Source organism: Salmo trutta, chromosome 25 (assembly GCF_901001165.1).
Source record: "Salmo trutta chromosome 25, fSalTru1.1, whole genome shotgun sequence".
NCBI lineage: Eukaryota > Metazoa > Chordata > Actinopteri > Salmoniformes > Salmonidae > Salmo > Salmo trutta.
The window spans coordinates 20288804-20313869 of record NC_042981.1 but is presented as its reverse complement, the minus strand read 5'-3'; the positions used below and the strand labels follow the sequence as shown (position 1 = coordinate 20313869).

The window sequence follows — 25066 nt, the reverse complement described above, 5'->3', positions numbered from 1 at the left end:
ATAATATTCCGACTGGGAGTCGTTGTTTTCGTTCAAAGACAGAGAAAGTAAAATGGACTCTTCTCGTGCACGCGCGCGCCAGTCTCATTGTTCTCAGATCGACCACTATCCAAATGCGCTACTGTTTTTCAGCCATGGCCTTCAAAGTCATCATTCAACGTTCTGGCGCCTTCTGAGAGCCTATGGGAGCGTTAGAAAATGTCACGTTACAGCAGAGATCCCCTGTTTTGGATAGAGATGATCAAGAAGGCCAAGAAATGGTCAGAGAGGGTGCTTCCTGTTTGGAATCTTCTCAGGTTTTGGCCTGCCAAATGAGTTCCGTTATACTCACAGACACCATTCAAACAGTTTTAGAAACTTTGGAGTGTTTTCTATCCAAAGCTAATAATTATATGCATATTCTAGTTTCTGGGCAGGAGTAATAATCACATTCAATCGGGTACGTTTTTTATCTGGCCGTGAAAATACTGCCCCCTATCCATAACAAGTTAACAACCTCCTCAAGGGAGACCCTGATTCAAAAGACTGTAGCCTTCACGGAAGAGCAGAAAGAGGTTTTTGGCAAGCTCAAACTAGCTTTGTCATCAGTACTGGCTTTGGGCATTCCGGACTCAGGCCAACCGTTCACCCTCTTTGTGACTGAAAAAGATGGCTACATGACCTCAGTGCTGACACAAGACCATGGTGATTGTCAGAAACCTGTAGGCTACTATTCAAAGAAGTTGGATGATGTGGCATTGGGATGTGGTCCCTGTCTCAGAGCTATGTAGGCTACTTACGTCGCTGTGTTGATGGTGGCATCGCTTGTTCTCGAGCAACATCTTACCATCAAGTGTCCACATGCTGTTCATACTCTTTTGACAATGAATTGAGCTGCACAGGTCACTCATTGGATCAAATGGTCAACTGTGTGGGAGGCTCCTAACATCATCATACAACGTGGCACACCATGTTATCCAGCTACTCTGATGCTTCCTCCAGATACCACATTATTTCAACATTACTGTTGTGATCTGGTTTTGGATCAACTCTCTGATGGGTTTACTAAGAGTCATCCGTTGGAAAACCCTGAGTTTATCTTATACACAGAAGGTTCAAGCATTGTGGAGGGGGGTGTGAGGAAGGCAGGCTGGGCAGTTACTACAATGGACAATATGAAAGTGACAGGCACATTAGACTTGAGAAAAGCAGACGTTCACTTTATGAGTGACACAATGCAATTGTATACAACTCTCTAATGCAGTAGGGGGAGCAGACAGACAAGTAAAAGAGACGTGGGGAATAAGTCCTAAGGGGGGACATGATGTAGTACCAGGACAGAGAGTGATGGTAAAAAAATATGTAACAGAGACATTAGGACCAAGATGGGAAGGTCCTTATCAAGTTTTGCTCATAACGAGGTCAGTAGTAAAACTCCAGGGAAAATCACGATGGATACATGTCACTCATTGCAAGTTGTCCATTTTGAAGACAAAGCGGAGCCTGGAGAATAAAGAACTGATTGATTAGCAGTTGGGGGCCAATCTGGGTGAAGAAGTATAGTAAGGTGATCAGAACCTGATAAACTTCTATGTTGTATATCGCAGTCATCATCCAACGTTTCCCTGAAAATCGGGACATGCTTACTTAGGGAAATCTATGTGAAATATCAATTTCTATTGAAACCAGGACATGTTACTTTCACTTTTTTGTTTCCTTCGTTACAGGTTATGAGAATCTACAGTCTGAAGCTGAAGCCATATCCTTCGATTCAAGGACTGTACCTGAAACGATACAAGATCACCGGTGAAGTGCAACCAGTGGAACGGAAGAAGAATTCCTCACTACCGGCAGAATGTCAGAACATCATTTCTAATAGTTATTTCTGTGGGACTGACACCAGTGTGGAAGAGCTGATCACTTTTAAAGGACTTGGTGAATGATTACCTTGCCAACAGGACGATTTAATATTATTGTCTTGTAGACAATTATTGTTTTGTGTGAGTTTCCTCCTAATACAGGATGTGGTAGGAATCGTAAGGGACATCATCATTACACCTGCTAATACTTATTTTCTATGACTTTGTTTGAAATCTATATCTTATTGTAACAGCAAGTACAATATGTCCTTTGTGTTTTATAGAAATGCAAGGTGTTTAATGTGAATGATTTTATGCTTACTGCTAATGTTTTTTATACTGTCTATTTTGTCATGTTTTCTATTGGTTTCTAAAAATACATTTTAAGTATATGTGTTTTTTAAATGGTTTAGGGGGGAGTATAAGAATATTTCGAAGATAAATACACAATGCAGAGATAGAGGACGAGAGGTCAATACAGGACTAAAGGTCAAGAGGACTAAAAGTCAATAGAGTACTAACGATCAATGGAAATAGTGTTTTTTCTGTAATAGGGGATTAATGCAGAGACATGGGAGGGTTTTGTCTATATACTGAGTCTGAAATAATTCTAATTGGTCAACCACAGGCTAGGGCTGGGCTATAAACTACATCCTGTCCCTTTGTTCAGGGGAGAATCACTGAGAGAGAATCACTGAGGACAGGGAAGGAATGACCATCTACCATCTACCTCTCAGCATACCATCTATGATTTATCCTCTTTGAATTAACCTATTTTCCTCCCCCTGATTTGCTTTGGGGTCTGTGTTATAAAGAATAACATCAACTGCTAACAACATCAATGTGGTCGGATCAGTCTTCAGAAAAGAGATGGCTGTCTAGATTCTGTTAGATAGCAACAGCCTGCCTGGGATAGCATCAACCTGCTTCTTACTATATTCGTTGCAGGGCATGAATAGGCAGATACTGTATGTCATCTCCATGCACATGAAACCAAACTAACATACTTGTTCATTTGTACAAACTCCCCCCAAAAATCATAAGTTATCAATTTCAGTACAGAGTCAACAAGATTGCTGAAATACGTAAGTCCCCTCGTATTCCTGACAGAAGGCTCCTCTCAACTGCCTCCTTCAAGCATGAGTGGCCTTCTGCTACCATTGAATAAAGGACAGACCGGCATGTCCACTTGCAATAGTAGCACTTTACACACTCGATCCAAATGCCACACACATTCAATAGAAATGCCAACTTTAAGTGTATCTGCCATAAGTGCCAACAGAGATTGGCAGCTTTTACTGCTCCTTTGCGAGAAAGACAGTTGAGCACACCGCAGACGGATAAACAAGTGGCTAAAAATAAAAACACAACAGGCACATCTATAGGACATCTGGCTCCACTAAATGCAGCATAAGTTGTAGTGTACAGATGTAGGATCTTAATTTGAGCCCGTTTGCTACAGCAGGAAAAGAACCCTGCAGCAACCGGAAATTCAAATTAGTAGGTGGATTATAATTAATGGACATTTTTGTAGGGGTTGATACATTTTTCTTAAGGGAAAATGTAAGACTGAAATGTTAAAATGGAAATTTTACATTTCAGGAGCCTTTTTCATTCTATGGGCTAGGTGGGACTGCGGGACACAGCCAGCGAAATATCAGGGCGGCAAATTCAAAAACAACAAAATGGCATAATTCAACTTTCTCAAACATACAACTATTTTATACCATTTTAAAGATACACTTCTCCTTGATGTAACCACATTGTCCGATTTCAAAAAGGCTTTACGGCAAAAGCAAAACATTAGATTATGTTAGGAGAGTACATAGACAAAAATAATCACACAGCCATTTTCCAAGCAAGGACATGTGTCAATAAAACCCAAAACACAGCTAAATGAAGCACTAACCTTTGACGATCTTCATCAGATGACACTCCTAGGACATTATGTTACACAATACATGTATGTTTTGTTCGATAAAGTTAATATTTATATCCAAAAACAGCATTTTACATTGGCGCGTGATGTTCAGAAAATGTATTCCCACCAAAACGTCCGGTGAATGTGCACATCAATTTACAAAAATACTCATCATAAACGTTGACAAAATATATAACAATTATTTAAATAATTATAGATGGAGTACTCCTGCATGCAACCGCTGTGTCTGATTTTAAAATAGCTTTACGGAGAAAGCACATTTTTCAATATTCTGAGTACATAGCTCAGCCATCACGGCGAGCTATTCAGACACCCGCCAAGTTCGGGGCAACCTAAACTCAGAATTAGTATTAGAATTATTCTCTTACCTTTGCTGATCTTCGTCAGAATGCACTCCCAGGACTGCTACCACAAGAAATGTTGTTTTTGTTCGAAATAATCCATATTTATGTACAAATACCTCCATTTTGTTTGTGCGTACAGATCACTTATCCAAAGGCATAACGTGCGAGCGCGGAACGAGAGACGAAAAGTCAAAATGTTCCATTACCGTACTTGGAAGCATGTCAAATGCTGTTTAAAATCAATCTTTAGGGTATTTTTTACGTAAAATTGCGATAATATTCTAACCGCACAATAGCATATTCATTCAAGAAGAAAAAGAAGGAACGGCGTGCCTACGTGACTGCGCATATCCAATCCCTTTGTTGCCAGGCAGACCACTCAGTAACTGAGCTCCTATTATCTGCCCAGTGACAGGAAAATGCTCTAACTACTTTCTGAAGGCTTTAGACAGCCAATGGAAGCCTTAGGAAGTGCAACGTAACCCCACGGATACTGTAGTTTCGAAAGGGACTAGAAAGAATAACTACAATTCTCAGATCCTCCACTTCCTGGTTGACTTTTTCTCAGGTTTTTGCCTGCCATATGAGTTCTGTAATACTCATAGACACCATTCAAACAGTTTTAGAAACTTCAGAGTGTTTTCTATCCAAATCTACTAATATTATGCATATTCTAGTTTCTGGGCCAGAGTAGTAACCTGTTTAAATTGGGTACGTTTTTCATCCGGCTGTGAAAATACTGCCCCCTAGCCCAGACAGGTTAAACCTCAAAAACACTACAAGTTTTACATTTCCTGCATTGCAGGAAAGTTCTCCTGAATCACGGAGATCACATTTAGATCATACATCTGTAGTAAGCTCTATGACTATATTCTATTCAACAATTGATAGATCCTTCCCCAAACTACACTAATTCCATGACTCACAAACTAATTCCATATTTATTACAAAGTCTGGTCTTTATCAACTTCCTTGGTAAGACCTGTAGCCTGCTGATTGAGTGTTTAGAACAATAACTTTCCCAGTTTATTACACTAACAACACCACATGCCATTTAATTTACAATCATGTGAACAACAGTCACTATGAACAATACTCTGTTCTCATATGCCATTCAAACCAATAAGACAAGAGGTTTTCCACTTCCTCTGAGCATCTTCACATCGGACAACATCACACAGCATCAAAGGGACACATACATAAGAGCTGAATTATTGACTAGAAAACAGACAAAAACAACTGCTTTGCCAAAACATGTGCTTCTATTTGTCTCACTGTTGAATGGTCATCAACATCATGAACTTGGCATCTTTTCTCCTGAGTGCAGTGTGTGTGTGTGTGTGTGTGTGTGTGTGTGTGTGTGTGTGTGTGTGTGTGTGTGTGTGTGACCAGGATCTCTCCCTCTGCCAGATAATCGAGGCTCCTGTCAGTAGTTCAACTGCAGGTCTTTGTCAGGTTTGTGGGCTCTCTCTGCTCCTGCCATGGAGGTAACTTAGAGAGGTGGATAGTCTCGATTAGCTGGCTGAAGGAGTGATCCCGGTCACACACACACACACACACACACACACACACACACACACACACACACACACACACACACACACACACACACACACACACACACACACACACACACACACACACACACACACACACAGTGATCAATAATAGTGTAGAAATACCTCAGTATCTGTAGCTCTCTCACTAAACAGTGGTTGTGCATGTCTTGAGAGTGAGGGTTTACTATGGTGTCTTTGTGTGTTTGGCATTCATTTGTTTTATGTTAATTGCTGGGAGTCACAGCAAACCTTGAAGAGGTCAGGTAGTATTCCAACAGAGCTGTAGTGTTGCAGGGGTGATGTGTGTGTGTATGTGTGTGTGTGTGTGTTACAGGGGTGACCTGACTCAACAGCTGCTGTTCTATTGATTCCCAGTTCAGTTTCCACCCTTTGGGATGAGTTCATCTTCACTCCCTGTTTCCTTTCCACCCTCCACCCCCTTCAGCTGGAGAATATTAGTTCCAGCTCCCTCCTTCCCTTCAGGCAGATAGATAAAGCCACCATAGAGCCAGCTGTTCAATCAGTGTATATTTCTGTTTGGTGCTTTGATGTTCTGAGGGTAGATCTCTGAACGCATGTCTCTTTGTTCTGATATCACCAAATATACAAAAGGCAATTTCACAGCAGGATGTAGGGATGACACAGACCCCTGGCTCTACATTGCCAACAGATGTTTGTTCTAGCTAATAGGGCTAAGAGGGGAAGGGAAGCGCTGCACTGCCTGTCACACCCTCTCCCCTGTTGCCCCAACGTCAACCAACAGAAAAATCTTCTCCTCGCTAGATTTGCTTTTCCCACATCATTTGCAACATACAGTATGTCATGGCTCTCTTAGACCTCCTCTCAGAGTAAATATACTGGAGATTTCCTTATTTTAAATGCAAGGTCTTGAAATTATTATTTTAACGGCTAGCTCAAACTTGAAAGTTCACCACTGCTCATAATGTGGGCTCAATAAATCCTTGAGAATTTGCTTTAATATGAAAATAATCTTCTGCCCATTCAACCTCCTCTCTCCTACTCTCTCGCTAATTTGTGACTGACCGGCTCGATTTGTTTTTTTACATTGGATAAAAGTAGAAAATGGTATATCATACACTTCAGTTGAGGAAAATTGGGAAAGTAATTCTGCTTGAAAGTTGATAAACTTGTAACCCCACTTTTCAGAAAATGGCCCTTGAGTGTTTTGGTACACCTACTGGAGAGCTCATCTTGTTTATACCATTTCAGCATTCTATTAAGCCTTAGCCCCACCCATCTCTTTAAGGATTCACATGTGAGGCCTTCTGCTAAACAGAGTGAGTACGGTAGTGAACTAAACAACAAAGATGTCAATACTAAAGGCTGGTTTATAATAGGTTTATCGACATGTCTGTATACAGTTGCAGTGACATCATGAACATTGTCGTCCGACATTAAACTTGTCGTTGTCCTTATGAAAAAGTATAAACACAAAAATTACAGGCTGCATGACACCACCAGCCTGGTGGTCCACAATAGCATAACTGGTGTATTTTAAGACCAAAAAAACCATATGTTTAAGCAATTATTTAGTATACAGTACCAGTCAAATGTTTGGACACATCAGCTCATTCAAGGGTTTTTCTTTATTTTTACTATTTTCTACATTGTAGAATAATAGTGAAGACATCTAGACATCTAAATAACACACATGGAATCATATAGTAACCAAAAAAGTGTTAGACAAATCAAAAGATATTTGACATTTGCGATTCTTCTAAGTATCCACCCTTTGTCTTGATGACAGCTTTGCACACTCTCCAGGCTGTGTAAGTGCTATTTGACCAAGAAGGAGAATGATGGAGGGCTGCATCAGATGACCTGGCTTCCACAATCACCCGACCTTAACCCAATTGAGATGGTTTGGGATGAGTTGGACCGCAGAGTGAAGGAAAAGCAGCCAACAAGTGCTCAGCACATGTGGGAGCTCCTTGTCACGTCCTGACCAGTATAAGGGGTTATTGGTTATTGTAGTTTGGTCAGGACGTGGCAGGGGGTATTTGTTTTATGTGGTTCGGGGTTTAATGGGATATGTATTTATGTAAGAGGGGTGTTTGATTTATGTGTTCCGGGGTTTTTGGGTAATGTTCTTGTTTTGTATTTCTATGTTTTTCTATGTTGTGTATTTCTTTGTTGGCCTGGTATGGCTCTCAATCAGGAACAGCTGTACATCGTTGTTGCTGATTGAGAGTCATATTTAAGTAGCCCTGTTTTCACCTGTCCCTTTGTGGGAAGTTGTTTGTGCATTGCTGTGTGTAGCCTGCATTAGTGTGCGTTTGTGCGTTTTCTTGTTTTGTGTTTTCAGTGTTCTAAATTAAAAGTTAAAATGAGCACTCAACCCGCTGCACCTTGGTCCCTTTCATACGACAACCGTTACACTCCTTCAAGAATGTAGGAAAAGCATTCCTCATGAAGCTGGTTGAGAGAATGCCAAGAGTATGCAAAGTTGTCATCAAGGCAAAGGGTGGCTACTTTGAAGAATCTCAAATATAAAATATATTTTGATTAACACTTTTTTGGTTACTACATGATTCCATATGTGTTATCTCATAGTTTTGATGTCTTCACTATTATTCTACAATGTAGAAAATAATAAAAAGAAAGAAAAACCCTTGAATGAGTTGGTGTCCAAACTTTTAACTGTTACTGAATGTCAATCTAGCAAACCACGCAACTAACAACAACTTTCTAAACAATGTTTTGGTTAGTTTCTAGCTTGTTAGATAGCTAGCTAACGTTAAGTTCAAATAATGACCATATAGCTGACAATGTCTTAACTTTCGCTAATTTATATTCACTATTACAGGAAAATCAAATCACAATGATATCATTATTTAAAAGTTAATGGCAAGCTAATTACAGAAAATAGTTTATGGTTGTGGGTGTGAGGATATAAATAGAGTGCATTCTACCAGAGAATTTTAGAACTTGGACACTGTCCAAGTTTGTTCAGACATATATTTAGCTAGCTAGTTCAACAATGAACCATAACCCCAACTCATAACATTACTACCCTGCATGAATGTACAGGAAGCTAAAGCTAACCAACTAGGTTCAATGTTAGCTAGCTACTGTAGCTAACATTAGGCTATAACTACAGTAGCAATGCAAATGGCTCTGGGATACGAATAATATTACTAAACAGATCATACACGTAACATTAGCTAGCGAGCCAGCCAGCTAACGTTAGATAGCTAGCTAACAGTCCCTTTAACTTGCAATGAAAATGACTTTCTGACAAAATTAGAATCGTATAATATCTGAAAACGTATTTAGCTAGACTCTCTTACCCGTATACATGATTGAATGCTTCTCCCTCTCTGTCACGGATGCCATGGTTGCCCTTAGTTTGAAGATGTAATTTGGAGACATGTGTTTTACACAACAGCCTTCTGTGTTCTATTCTCGACTCCCTCCGCATATTTGCAATGCCTGAATTTTCTCCATCTCCTTAGCTATCATACTCTGCTTCCATCGGGCATTCCACTGATTTCAAAAATCAGTCCTTCAGAAAGTGGAGAGCATTATCAAGACTTTTGCAGTTCTTCGTGATATCTTTTAAAAAAGCTGCGTTATAAAGGATTACCTACATATACTGATGAGCTCATGTTATAGACAGAAGTGCGCTACATGGCAGACCAATTCAATCTCATCTCTCGGCATGTCCAGCCCATCCATTGTCTCAGCCAATCAATCTTCTTACGTTGCTAAACCAACTAGGCTTGTAATTTAACAATTTTATTCGTATTTACAGATGGCATACAAGTGTGTTATTAAGGAACATGAAAGTTCACATGTTCCTGTAGGCATATCTACTCAAAAATAAAAAAGTAGTGACGCGCGACATATGCATAGTTTCCTAAAATGAGTCACATTTGCACTCTTCTTCAACCTGCAGAATCTACAGCCCAAAAGCTGCTGGTTTGATGATTGTTTTTTTTCATAGTCTGGCTGATATTTCACTTGTGTTGCCAGCGGAGGGTGGGTTATTTTTTAACTGTAGCTCTACTTTTTCAGGGGTGGAATTTTATAAAAACAACTGGGAACTCACCATTGTTAATTTACCAAGAATTGAGCTTTATCAAAAAAAAGCTTTTTACATGTTAAAATAATTTCACATTCCCACACAATTCTACCCCTGACGTGTATTGCATTCCTGTAACATAAAAAAAATCCAATACCATCCACCAGAGGCGTGGACTCGAGTCACATGACTTGGACTCGAGTCAGACTCGAGTCACAAATATGATGACTTACAACTCGACTTTGACTTTAACACCAATGACTCATGACTTAACTTGGACTTGAGCCCTTTGACTCGAACTGACTTAATACCCTCCCCAAGCCCAAATATTAAAAATGATGCTATTTAAAAAAGTGTGCAGCGCATCAACTCTTCATTTAACGGATTACAGTTTGAATCGGACAGCAGCCAATCAAATTGTGCCAGCTGAGAAAAAGTTGCGCGTGGCAGAGGAACGTCAGTGGGTGAATTCAGTTGGAGCCCTTGGAAAGATGATACCCCAAATTATTATTTTCTGATATGAAGACTATGCTGTAGTCCACAAAAAAACGGATTGCAACTTGCAAAACATGCGGGAAGAAAATTAGATCGAGGCGCAACAATTTCCAACTTGGTTCCACATTTGAAGCTGCACAAAGAACGGTAAGTCCTGGCTAATATAGCCGACAGCTATATATAATTTTGCTAGTGTATGTAGGCTAACGTAACATTAAGTCAATGAGCCTCCACACAGTCAGTCAGTGCGGGAACGTGATCATTGCACCCAAGATTGAGCTACAATTGGCTGGGCAGTTTGTAGCCTAAATCCTGCCTGATGTTAATGCTGTTCCTAAAACCATTGACATATGTTAGCCTACTGTAACCACACACAGAGATGGTGTGTGTGTTGTGTGTTAAGGTTGGGCGATTGTGTACAAGCCTACATCGCCCGATTGCGCCGGGGGTCTTTCTCATGGCTACCCATGTATTTCCATGGAAATATAATGTTAATTTGGAAAGTAATAAATATATATATATTTTTAAAGCATTCATAATTTGCGTAAATGTAGTATACTAACTATTATTCTTGTTAAAAATATGAAATGGTACTAATTTGGTAAAGAGTACATTATGACTTGTTTAGGACTCGAAACTCAAAGTTTAGGACTTGAGACTTGACTCGGACTTGCCTGTCTTGACTTGAGACTTACTTGTGACTTGTAAAACAATGACTTGGTCCCACCTCTGCCATCCTCTCACCGAGTACATGCCACCTACAACCCTCTTCAACAGTCAATATGCTATCTTGTTGTTAGAAGGATTTTCACATAGCGGGTTCCACCTAACATCCAGCAAGGTATACGGTTGTATTTATCAAACACGCCCACCGAGTGTAAATATTTTCATGTCTTAGTGCTTATATCCTAACCTCCCCCGTTAGCTGGCCTGGCACAATATTCTTTCAAAAGTAACCAGAGAAGAAAGCGGGAAAACAGGGCTTTACCTTCAACCTGCATAACAGCTCAGACACAGTGAGACTGGTGCTGTGCAGTACAGCTCAAAGCCAAGCAGAGGGAGAGAGAAGGGCCAAGCTCACCGTTGATACACTCGTACACATCACAGCATCGCCCGGGGGTACCGTCGCCGCGGGAGACCACCTGGGGGGAGCTCTCCACGGTGCATTGCGGGAAACTGCACAAACCAGGCAAACACTCACACCTAGAGATGGGATGGAGAGAGGGGGATTCGTAGAGTTAGTACACATCAGATGGATACACCCTCACACCTGACTTATTTCACCTGACTACTTTATATAACAGCCAAAGAAAGTGCATTGATTGTTGCATTCAGGGGGAGGTCGAGGCTCACCTGGTGGGAAGGGTGCAGCAGCCATCCGCGGTGAGACGCACCTGGGTCTCATAACTGTCAGGTGGACACTGAACCTGCTGGACAAGTGGGCACTCCACTGTGCTGCAGTCCACACTAAACACTAGATACAGTAGGGCAAAGCACAGAGACAACCATTAGTGCTGCAGTCCACACTAAACACTAGGTAGGGCACAACACAGAGAGAATCATCAGAGCTACAGTCCACACTAAACACTAGGTACAGTGGGGTAAAACACAGAGACAACCATTAGTGCTGCAGTCCACACTAAACACTAGGTAGGGCACAACACAGAGACAACCATTAGTGCTGCAGTCCACACTAAACACTAGGTACAGTAGGGTAAAACACAGAGACAACCATTAGTGCTGCAGTCCACACTAAACACTAGGTACAGTGGGGTAAAACACTGAGACAACCATTAGTGCTGCAGTCCACACTAAACACTAGGTACAGTAGGGTAAAACACAGAGACAACCATTAGTGCTGCAGTCCACACTAAACACTAGGTAGGGTAAAACACAGAGACAACCATTAGTGCTGCAGTCCACACTAAACACTAGGTAGGGTAAAACACAGAGACAACCATTAGTGCTGCAGTCCACACTAAACACTAGGTACAGTAGGGTAAAACACAGAGACAACCATTAGTGCTGCAGTCCACACTAAACACTAGGTACAGTGGGGTAAAACACAGAGACAACCATTAGTGCTGCAGTCCACACTAAACACTAGGTAGGGTAAAACACAGAGACAACCATTAGTGCTGCAGTCCACACTAAACACTAGGTACAGTGGGGGTAAAACACAGAGACAACCATTAGTGCTGCAGTCCACACTAAACACTAGGTAGGGTAAAACACAGAGAGAATCATCAGAGCTACAGTCCACACTAAACACTAGGTACAGTAGGGTAAAACACAGAGACAACCATTAGTGCTGCAGTCCACACTAAACACTAGGTAGGGTAAAACACAGAGAGAATCATCAGAGCTACAGTCCACACTAAACACTAGGTACAGTAGGGTAAAACACAGAGACAACCATTAGTGCTGCAGTCCACACTAAACACTAGGTACAGTAGGGTAAAACACAGAGACAACCATTAGTGCTGCAGTCCACACTAAACACTAGGTAGGGTAAAACACAGAGACAACCATTAGTGCTGCAGTCCACACTAAACGCTAGGTAGGGTAAAACACAGAGACAACCATTAGTGCTGCAGTCCACACTAAACACTAGGTAGGGTAAAACACAGAGACAACCATTAGTGCTGCAGTCCACACTAAACACTAGGTAGGGTAAAACACAGAGAGAATCATCAGAGCTACAGTCCACACTAAACACTAGGTACAGTAGGGTAAAACACAGAGACAACCATTAGTGCTGCAGTCCACACTAAACACTAGGTACAGTAGGGTAAAACACAGAGTCAACCATTAGTGCTACAGTCCACACTAAACACTAGGTAGGGTAAAACACAGAGACAACCATTAGTGCTGCAGTCCACACTAAACACTAGGTAGGGCACAACACAGAGACAACCATTAGTGCTGCAGTCCACACTAAACACTAGGTAGGGTAAAACACAGAGACAACCATTAGTGCTGCAGTCCACACTAAACACTAGGTACAGTGGGGTAAAACACAGAGACAACCATTAGTGCTGCAGTCCACACTAAACACTAGGTACAGTAGGGTAAAACACAGAGACAACCATTAGTGCTGCAGTCCACACTAAACACTAGGTAGGGCACAACACAGAGACAACCATTAGTGCTGCAGTCCACACTAAACACTAGGTAGGGTAAAACACAGAGACAACCATTAGTGCTGCAGTCCACACTAAACACTAGGTACAGTGGGGTAAAACACAGAGACAACCATTAGTGCTGCAGTCCACACTAAACACTAGGTACAGTAGGGTAAAACACAGAGACAACCATTAGTGCTGCAGTCCACACTAAACACTAGGTAGGGTAAAACACAGAGACAACCATTAGTGCTGCAGTCCACACTAAACACTAGGTAGGGTAAAACACAGAGACAACCATTAGTGCTGCAGTCCACACTAAACACTAGGTACAGTAGGGTAAAACACAGAGACAACCATTAGTGCTGCAGTCCACACTAAACACTAGGTACAGTGGGGTAAAACACAGAGACAACCATTAGTGCTGCAGTCCACACTAAACACTAGGTAGGGTAAAACACAGAGACAACCATTAGTGCTGCAGTCCACACTAAACACTAGGTAGGGTAAAACACAGAGAGAATCATCAGAGCTACAGTCCACACTAAACACTAGGTACAGTAGGGTAAAACACAGAGACAACCATTAGTGCTGCAGTCCACACTAAACACTAGGTAGGGTAAAACACAGAGAGAATCATCAGAGCTACAGTCCACACTAAACACTAGGTACAGTAGGGTAAAACACAGAGACAACCATTAGTGCTGCAGTCCACACTAAACACTAGGTAGGGTAAAACACAGAGAGAATCATCAGAGCTACAGTCCACACTAAACACTAGGTACAGTAGGGTAAAACACAGAGACAACCATTAGTGCTGCAGTCCACACTAAACACTAGGTACAGTAGGGTAAAACACAGAGACAACCATTAGTGCTGCAGTCCACACTAAACACTAGGTAGGGTAAAACACAGAGACAACCATTAGTGCTGCAGTCCACACTAAACGCTAGGTAGGGTAAAACACAGAGACAACCATTAGTGCTGCAGTCCACACTAAACGCTAGATAGGGTAAAACACAGAGACAACCATTAGTGCTGCAGTCCACACTAAACACTAGGTAGGGTAAAACACAGAGACAACCATTAGTGCTGCAGTCCAAACTAAACGCTAGGTAGGACACAACACAGAGAGAATCATCAGAGCTGCAGTAAGTATGTTAATTTGACCAGTTTCTCACAGCAGGAAAACAATCTTGCAGCAACAGGAAATGTGAATTATTAATGGACATTTTTGTAGGGGTTGATACATTTTTCGGAAGGGCAAATCAAGTCTGACATTTTTAAGTGGAAATTACAAACTTTAAAAGCCTTTTTAAACCTTGAATAGACTACAATTTACATTTCCTGCAATGCAGAAACATTTTCTGCGATAACAGAGTGATCAAATTAAGATAGCATACCTGTAGGGAGGGCATAACACAGAGACAACCATGAAAAATCTTGTAGAAGAGCACATTTGGAGTAGTGTGTGTTAAGAAAACAGACGTGTCAGTATTTTAACTGCAACATGATATGTCAGGCTGTCTGTTTATGTGAACAGGGAGATCACGGCACCAGCACATTCCTATCCTGGCAACCACTCCTTCTGTGGGCTAGGGCCTTTGTTACACCACAACTCGAGGTGATAAACCAATGTCGGAAGGATGCAGCTGCCATTCATGAGTGTAAATACATTCATATGTAGCCTACAATTTGGGCATTGAGCTTGGGAATTGCGTTCAGAAAATGGAATAAAATAATAATAATAATTATTATTATTACTACAATGAGCTAAGTATCAGAATCAGAAAACAATATTGCCATGTCACAAATAGTTGCTAGAAATTGTTATTGGTAGCTAGTGTACCTGGTTTGCACTCGTACAGGTCGCAGCATTCTCCAGGCTTCCCAGAGCCCTTGGCTACTAAGATGTTTAGGTATCCAGGTTGGCACACCTTCCTCAGGCACCCTGCAGGGCTGCAGACACAGCGGCTGGGTAGGGGACAGCATTCTCCAGGGGGTGCGTAGCCTTCGATTAGCACCGAGTCCTCAGGACAGCGGGGTGAGAACTGCACCTCACACCGTGCCTTAGAACAGTCAGGCCGCTCCTCTGCAAGAGAGAGAGATCAGATTGTTGATTGTAGCTTTAAGACAATATTTGTACAGTTACAGATGAAATAATCTGCCCTGGCTGTTACTTTTAGTGTAATGGGTAAAAACATTTCAAGGAATTTCAAACTGAAACTTTAAAACATGTCTGTTTTTCTCAGGGAATGTTTCTGAAAGGAACACTGTTGGGACACCCAGAACATTCGGCAAATGGACGTTAGAGGAATCGGGAACGTTATTGCTAACCTTTAAGAACCTACAAAGGACATTCAAGGACCTAAAATGTGTCGGCTGGGCAGTCAATTAAATTGACTATTTACCATTCAGGTCAAAGTCCAAGATGTTATACACACAATCAGTAAAGACACTTTTCCATCAAAAGCACAACAGTTCCTTTCTGACTCCAACCTTTATTTAAACAGAGAGCTAGATGAAGGAAGTATAACAGTGCATCAGATGGGCAGGTAAAAGAAGCATTCAACATTGACGTGAATGTGAATGAAGTGAAAATGTAAATTGCTGAAATTATGAATACAGCAAACAAACAGGAACTGAGAGAGGTATGGCACGCTAATGCCCTCACTTTCCGGATAACACACAGACGCAGGAGGCTAACAGGCAGAAAGCTGAACACACAAACAATCAGATGTGGCATGCACGCACACAAACCCATACACACAAATTCGAAAGTGGGACGCACACACAATCAGATATGGCCAACTACCATCCAGTATAAATTGTGCTGTCTCCAAAGTGCTGGAAAGGCTGGTGCACACACAGGTTGTCAACGATTTCTCACTCAACAGCCTATCAAAATGACTTTAGGAAGATACACAGCACATCTACAGCAGTGCAAAGGGTTGTGTAGAACATCAAGTCAGCTTGTAACAGCCAGGAGGACACAGCAGTACTGTTCTTGGATCTGAACAACTGCTTCTTATGGATATCATAAGGTGAATGCACCAATTTGTATGTCGCTCTGGATAAGAGCGTCTGCTAAATGACGTAAATGTAAATGTAAATGTTCACCCCAACACGCTCCTGAGGAAGCTTGCAAAATTAGGCTTTGACACCACTGCAATCAAGTGGTTCATATCATACTTACAGAAGAGGAGTCAGTACACCAAACTGCAGAGCACGCAGTCAGGCCAGGAACCTGTGGTGAATGGATTCCCACAAGGGAGTTTGCTTGGACCCCTACTGTTCTCCATTTACTTAAATGACCTTACATCAGTGCTGGAGAAACATTTACATACAGTACCAGTCAAAAGTTTGGACACAAGTTTGTATATATATATATACACATACATACATACATAATATATATATATATATATATATATATATATATATATATATATATATATATATATATATATATATACACACACACATATACATACATAATATATATATATATATATATATATATATATATATATATATATACATAATATATATATATATATATATATATATATATATATATATATATATATATATATACACTACATGACCAAAAGTATGTGGATACCTGCTCGTCTAACATCTCATTCCAATATCATGGTCATTAATATGGAGTTGGTCCCCCTTTGCTGCTATAACAGCCTCCACTCTTCTGGGAAGGCTTTCCACTAGATGTTTGAACACTGCTGCAGGGACTTGCATCCATTAAGCCACAAGAGCATTAGTGAGGTCGGGCACGGATGTTGACCGATTAGGCCTGGCTCGCAGTCAGCGTTCCAATTCATCCCAAAGGTGTTAGATGGGGTTGAGGTCAGGGCTCTGTGCAGGCCAGTCAAGTTCTTCCACACCAATCTCGACAAACCATTTCTGTATGGACCTCACTTTGTGCACGAGGGCATTGTCATACTGAAACAGGAAAGGGCCTTCCCCAAACTGTTGCTACAAAGTTGGAATCATAGAATCATCTAGAATGTAATTTTATGTTGTAGCGTTAAGATTTCCCTTTACTGGAACTAAGGTGCCTAGCCCGACCCATGAAAAACAGCCCAAGACCATTATTCCTCCTCCACCAAACTTTACAGTTGGCACTATGCATTGGGGCAGGTAGAGTTATCCTGGCATCCGCCAAACCCAGATTTGATCACTACAGAGAACGCATTTCCACTGCTCCAGAGTCCAATGGCGGCGAGCTTTATACTACTCCAGCTGAGATTTACACTACTCTAGTCACTTTACTGTACAAATTACCTCGACTAACCTGTACCTCCGCACATTGACTCGGTACCGGTACCCCCTGTATATAGCCTTATTACTGTTATTTTATTATGCTACTTTTTTATTTTTACTTTAGTTAATTTAGTAAATATTTTCTTATTAAAACTGCATTGTTGGTTAAGGGCCTGTAAGAAAGCATTTCATGGTAAGGTCTACTACAACTGTCGTGTTCAGCGCATGTGACTAATGACATTTTATCTGATTTGCTTGGCATTGTGTACTGTATGGTGATCTTAGGCTTGTGTGTGGCTGCTCGCCCATGAAAACCCATTTCATGAAGCTCCCGACTTCCAGTTCTAGTGCTGACTTTGCTTCCAGAGGCAGTTTAGAACTCAGTAGTGAGTGTTGCAGCCGAGGACAGACGTTTTTTACGCGCTACACACTTCAGCACTCGGTGGTCCTGTTCTATGAGCTTGTGTGGCCTACCACTTCGCAGCTGAGCCGTTACTGCTTCTTGACGTTTCCACTTCACAATAACAGCATTTACAGTTGACCGGGGCAGCATTAGCAGGGCAGAAATTTTATGAACTGACTTGTTGGAAAGGTGGCATCCTATGACAGTGCCATGTTGAAAGAGACTGAGCTCTTCAGTCATTCTACTGCCAATGTTTACCTATGGAGATTGCATGACTGTGTGCTCGATTTTATACCCGTCAGCAACAGGTGTGGCTGAAATAACCGAATCCACTAATTTGAAGGGGTTTCCACTTACTTTTGTATATATAATGTATATGATGGGATCTATAGACATTAAGGGAAAGGGAAAGGGGGATACCTAGTCAGTTGCACAACTGAATGTATTCAACTGAAATGTGTCTTCCGCATTTAACCCAACCCCTCTGAATCAGAGAGGTGCGGGGGGATGCCTTAATCGACATCCACGTCTTCGGCGCCCGGGGAACAGTTATGGACAGTATATGGATAGAATATGTAGTACATATATCTGAAGAATATTGTGCCTGGAACAGTCATCCTTTTAAACAGGGCTCAATTTGGCGAGTTGAAATAATGTTTTGAGAGTTACACACACCAAAATCTGTCTTCTTTTCAATACACAAACATTTTATAATTGTTTTCTGTTTATTCTGCTTGTTCTTTGGAATTTTATAAACGGATTAACAATTCGATATTAAACACTGCATGGTGATGAATTATGGCCTAGACATTTGTTTGTCTTAATCAAATTTGTCTTTATCAAACTATCAAACTATTTGTCTTTATCAAACTAACCAAACTATTGTTTTTGTATATTTTCAGTGGTGAACTTATTTATGTTTTGGGGGGTTATAGCTTAAGCTAACCAATTTAAAATGCCACTAGCAGTTTGCAAAGTAGCTCAAGCAGAAAATAGATGGGACGCAATCATTCCAAAACTGCAGCTTGTTGTTGGAACACATATTTTCCTGCTTCAATCAACCAGTCCATTTTGAATTTGTGATAAAACTGTCGTCATTTGGCAAAGAATGTAGCTTGTGTATCAGTTAGATACGCTTTTTGAGTATTTTTTTCTGTAGGACTAACGGGAGCTGGTGTGGAGGGAGTGGTCGGAACGTAATTGAATGAATGAGACACGGAGGGGAAAGGGAATTTAGGGAGAAGAATGGTGTGATGCTTGGCTTGGTTTATTTTTTGTTGTGCCCCGCACATGTAGAAATGGAACACTAGAGTCAAAGTAAATTAACGTTGTCTTCAAGACTACATTTAATTTAATTTGCCCGATCGCGCAGCCACAAAGCACATTCCACTAAATAGTTTTACAGTATTTTTGGTTTTTGATCTCTGGTTAAAGATGAAGCTTTAACGTCCATTTCAGTACTTGAATACTGGAATACTCATGTCCATCCCTAAATCAGCTACAGCGTATCATCAACAGGGCTGCTCGTATCATGACCGGGCATTGATGGAGGGAGCACATAAAACAGAGGTTCACTGACGGACAGGATCCATTACAACACCCTAGTGACTGTTTTCAAGGTGACACAGCACAAACTGCCTGAATACATGTCAGGCCTGTTCAGGTGTGAATCTCCACCCATCTTCTGGGGGTGCACCAGTGCAACAGCCAAAGCCTATGAACAATGGGAAATGTACCTGCTGGCACAACCATCAGTTAAAAACATGGCTTTCCAAGGCAGTCTGCAGTTCTTTGGACCACTGCTCTGGAACAAGCTGGACTTATCCACACGAAAGCTAGTTACCATGTCCGCCTTCAAAAGAGCTGTACACAAACCTAGACAGATGTAATGTGAGTGTAATTTTGTATTTATGCTATTGCGTCTGATGTGTCCTTCTGTGTATGTTGTGTTAGCTGTGCGTTGGTACGCATGCTACTGGGTATGCTGTATATGCTTCTGTGTAACATCACTGTTATGTGATGTGTACATTTTTATTAATTCTATGGAACCCAGAACTCCCTGGATAACAGTGGCAATTGTTACTGAGTGGACTATCCTGGCCCAAATTCTTTTGTAAAAAAACAACATGTACAAGTCAAACACTGCAAATGAAAAGCTAATTCACTTTGCTTTAGAACAGCCTCCAAGTCTGGCATGGCAACAAGGAACAGAGCTAGGCTGAAGCTCTGGAGGCACATCTAGAATGTTAGATCTTTCTGAGGGAAGCAGGCCTGCTTGGTAAGACTAGCTTTGAAGTGTTGTTCTTGTTGTTTTTGTTGGGCTTGAAGAATAAAAAAGAATAGAAAGTTTCACATTGGGTTGGACGAAAGCTTCTGAAATATAGTGATTGTCTGTGACGGGTGAAGTTGAACTAACACAGAATAGAGCTTCACTGTAAAGACAGGCTCCAGCTACCTAAGCAAAGGGCCTGTCTGATAAGGCCAATCTAGAATTCTCAAATGACTGCAGCCTAGCAAAAACCAAAAGGCAAAGGCAGCTTTCTGTTGTATCTCTTTTTCGAATCCTGTCAGGATCCAGCGTAAAGCAACAAAGTAGGAAACAGCTGAAAGAGAAAACAAGATAATGATTCTAGACTCTTTAATTACGGTTTGATTGAGATACCTGTGTTCAATTAGCTTCAACTAACGATTTATATTATGCCAGTGAGCCGAGTTCAGAGGTGTATAGAGAATAGTGGAAAAAGTACTATAGAATCCACCTTTGTACTAACTTGTTTTACATTGGCTCTTAGAAAAGCACATCCGCTGTATTAAATGCATCCATTCTGTCTCTCTACTGGAGGTTACTGATTCTGTGTGACGTCTGAGAGAGAAAGAAAAAAAAAGAGAAAGATAGAAAGAAGGCCCTCAAAGAGAGCAGTGATACTGAGCGGAGGAGGATAATTAGGTTATATTAGATGAAGGAGAGTGTTTGGGAGCACAATGCAAGGAACTACAAAAGAGGAGCTACGGAAGAGATAAGACCTGATCATATTTAACGACTGTGTTTGTGTGATTATACAGCTGTATCACATCTCAGAGTTCACTATGGACCGCTCACTAAAAGGATTGTGGAAACATTTCTGCTGAAGGTAAAAGGTCAACGCAAAATGGATATCAAATGACATGGTTTACCCATGGAGCATATGTGAAGTAAACAACACCTTTGGAAGTAAACAACATCTTTGGAAGAAATGGACCAATTGATGTTGGTACGGTAACAACATCCTACTACTCCTTCACTTAGACCTGACTCGTAGCTGACCCTATGACACTTTTAGGTCTGTTAGATGCTCTGGTTAAGAGCATCTGCGAATGTCAGAGGATGGTAAATTGGACTCTTCTGATCACACTAACAACCCAGCGGACAAAACGGTAATGTTGTAATGACGTTATTTCAACCAGTTTTGCCTGCTACTGTATCTGGGAAGTTCAACCAGTTTTGCCTGCTAGCTGGGAAGTTCAGCCAGATCAATAGATGGCAACAATTCACTTACAGTTGATATTGGTACTTCATTTTAGTCATTGACTCCATATGAGTGTCTACATTCAAATATAGATACTTTTTTTTAATTATGAAAGGTTATTACATTACACACATCCAGCTATAGTAGGAACCACAGTGGATGCGTGTAATGTAATAATCTTTCAGCAGTGTGTGTGTTGTAGAGACCTACTCAATGTGTTAACATATGTAGCTAGCAAATTGCCAATTAAATGTTGCCAATTTGCCAGTCAAATCCTCCTCTCTCTATGTTCAGTGTAGCAGCACATGTCAACGTCAAAGAGTATTTTTCACCTGCAAAAGGGAGAGAACATTTTGCATCTGAATTTTCTTTATTTATCGATTTTGTTAGTTCTGAAAATGTATTTCCTGACCCAATTGTGGATTTCTATTTCAATGGGCTGAATATTTCCTTAAAAGCAATGGCATGGCTCGAACCTTCTCTTTCTTATCCATCTACTCTGTTCTGATTCATCTATTAATCCTCTGACATTATGTTCCTGCTTCTTTCTTAGTGTTTCATCAGAAAACCTATTTTCATATTACTCCCTTAAATAATGTACAGTAGCTACCCATGTATGACACATTGGGTTTACTTCACAATAAATTGTTTTTAGCGAGGAGAACATTACAAATAGACCTGAACATTAGGCACTGATTCTAGTTTCAGCGCACTCCACATGTTGTTTTTTTACAATAGTAATAGTTTTTCCACAGCACCCCCAAAAAAACACAACACCAAAAGAAAATGGCCACTATACAACAAGGTGATCAACATTGGTCACATTGGTCACATTTTTTAACATACAAAATACAACGGAGTATCTAGTTTGAGAAACAGACGTCTCACAAGTCCTCAACTGGCAGCTTCATTAAATAGTACCCGCAAAACACCAGTCTCAACGTCAACAGTGAAGAGGTGACTCCGGGATGCTGGCCTTCTAGGCAGAGTTGAAAAAAAAAAGCCATATCTCAGACTGGCCAATAAAAATAAAAGATTAAGATTGTCAAAAGAACAGACACTGGACAGAAGAACAGACACTGGACAGAAATTTGTCTTTTTCTTTGTAACTCTGCCTAGAAGGCCAGCATCCCGGAGTCGCCTCTTCACTGTTGACGTTGAGACTGGTGTTTTGCGGGTACTATTTAATGAAGCTGCCAGTTGAGGACTTGTGAGACGTCTGTTTCTCAAACTAGACACTCTAATGTACATGTCCTCTTGCTCAGTTGTGCACTGGGGCCTCCCACTCCTCTTTCTATTCTGGTTAGTGCCAGTTTGCGCTGTTCTGTGAAGGGAGTAGTACACAGCGTTGTACGAGATCATCAGTTTCTTGGTAATTTCTCAGATGGAATAGCCTTCATTTCTCAGAACAAGAATAGACTAACAAGTTTCAGAAGAAAGTTCTTTGTTTCTGGCCATTTTGAGCCTGTAATCGAACTCACAAATGCTGATGCTCTAGAAACTCAACTAGTCTAAAGAAGGCCCGTTTTATTGCTTCTTTAATCAGGACAACAGTTTTCAGCTGTGCTAATATAATTGCAAAAGGGTTTTCTAATGAACAATTAGCCTTTTAAAATGATAAACTTGGATTAGCTAACACAACGTGCCATTGGAACACAGGAGTGATGGTTGATAATGGGCCTCAGTACGCCTATGTAGAATTAAAAATCAGCCGTTTCCAGCTACAATAGTAATTTACAACATTAACAATGTCTATACTGTATTTCTGATTAATTTGATGTTATTTTCATGGACAAAAAAGTTGTTTATCTTTCAAAAACAAGGACATTTCTAACATGGAACCCCAACCGGCTGCGAGCGTGCGCCATAGTGCGCCATCGCGCATACATTTATTTTGTCCCCCTACACCAAACGCGAAAACGACACGCAGGTTAAAATATCAAAACAAACTCTGAACCAATGGTACGTGGGTACCTGCTTCTATAAACCAATGAGGAGATGGGAGAGGCAGGACTTGCAGCGCGATCTGCGTCAGAAATAGAAAGGAGTTATATTTTAGCCCTTGGCAACGCAGACGCTCGTTGACGCCCGCGAGCAGTGTGGGTGCAATAATTGAATAACATAGATTTCGACATGTATTTTGCATAGGTGTGGTCAGCCTATAAGTGACCCCAAACTTTTGAACGGTAGTGTACATTATCCCAAAATGGTGTCAGTTTATCAGAGGACCACAGCATATATAATGGGGTTCCTTTGTGCTTTTTGCATCTCCAACAGATTTGACATTTCTGGGTGCATTACATGCATTCCAACAGGACTGTAGTAAGTACTATGAATTATCTTAAATTACAGTAGTTTGTCTTTCGTTGTAGGAGCAGGTATGAACATTTTCACATATCAATTTCTTCCTTTTTTCCCCTTATAGGTTCTGAACCATCAGGTAGAGTTTCAATCAATCCTTGATATAACTTGGCAATCAACTTCTTTGGTGTAGAATAAGCTTCTTTCAGTATTTTTTCTGTGCTAGATGCCTTAGGTTCATCCAGACTCTGTTGAAGCGATTGAATACGATTTCTGAGTTGTAAGAACTCAATGAAATTGGCCTTAGATCATCAAAATCTTTCTTGTAATTGATTGAATGACAGTAGAGATCGACCATAGTACACATGTTCAAAATTCATGATGCTACTTTGGAACCAGGACTTAAAGCCAGACTCAGTAAATCTCATTTACGTAATTTGGGATTATGAAATGTCAAACTGTCAGGGCGACAAAACAAATCCAGGCAAGACTTCATAACGTGCTCTATATGAGAGTTCTCAAGCGGCCGCTGTGCCAGCCACTTTTCCATCAGTCAGTATCAGACAGCTGGTGTTCACATTTGCTTGTAGCCTACAACAAGTATGAAGGTTACTCTACTGTATAAAAATGACAATTTACAAGTGGAGTCAGCTTGCTATTAACATTACAGCAGTAAAATGTAATTCTAATTTACATAAACAAGTTCAACAATATAGGCTGCCTACTGCAATGGTAGCACTGTTATCTGCTTGATCAACTAGCCAGCTAGCAACCATTTGCAAGTGCATGAACGTTTATTTGGCTATGCATCTACCGGTAGGCTATGCACATTTGCAAGCAATGCATGTGTAGATCTTTTTGCTAGCCAGCTAAATTAGCTAGCTAGCTAGCTAGCTTGCTTCACCTACTGTACCAGAAGACAGAGCTGGCTTTTGTGATTATTATCCATAGTGTCCAGCATGCTGCTGGTATTGGTCATGCTGTAAAGTCTGAAATATGGTCCAACTAGCAAGTGTTGCACTAGGAAGATATTATCAATCCCTTGCTAAATGAAAATCGCCCACAATTCCAGTTTCATTCAGAAGCTCAAGCTAGCAACAACAAAGCAACTTTGTAACAACAGACCCATCAGTGTTTTCAAATCTGCTCAGACAGGCAGATGCACATATGGATTGACAGCCAGGAGCCACTATTATTAACCATTAGGACAAGCATTTGTCAGCA

At 40.9% G+C, this 25066-nt stretch overlaps 1 protein-coding gene across 2 annotated transcripts in view; it reads right to left on the bottom strand.

The window, feature by feature from the left end:
• LOC115162139 (cysteine-rich motor neuron 1 protein-like) overlaps positions 1-25066 on the bottom strand; it is a 194491-nt gene that overhangs the window by 82194 nt on the left and 87231 nt on the right. For both annotated transcript variants that reach the window (XM_029713154.1, XM_029713155.1), the window contains exons 3-5: positions 15198-15440; positions 11577-11697; positions 11305-11426 (exon numbers count right to left, since the gene is read on the bottom strand). In XM_029713154.1, the coding sequence (XP_029569014.1) occupies positions 11305-11426; positions 11577-11697; positions 15198-15440 (486 nt within the window). The remainder of the gene's footprint in view (positions 1-11304; positions 11427-11576; positions 11698-15197; positions 15441-25066) is intronic.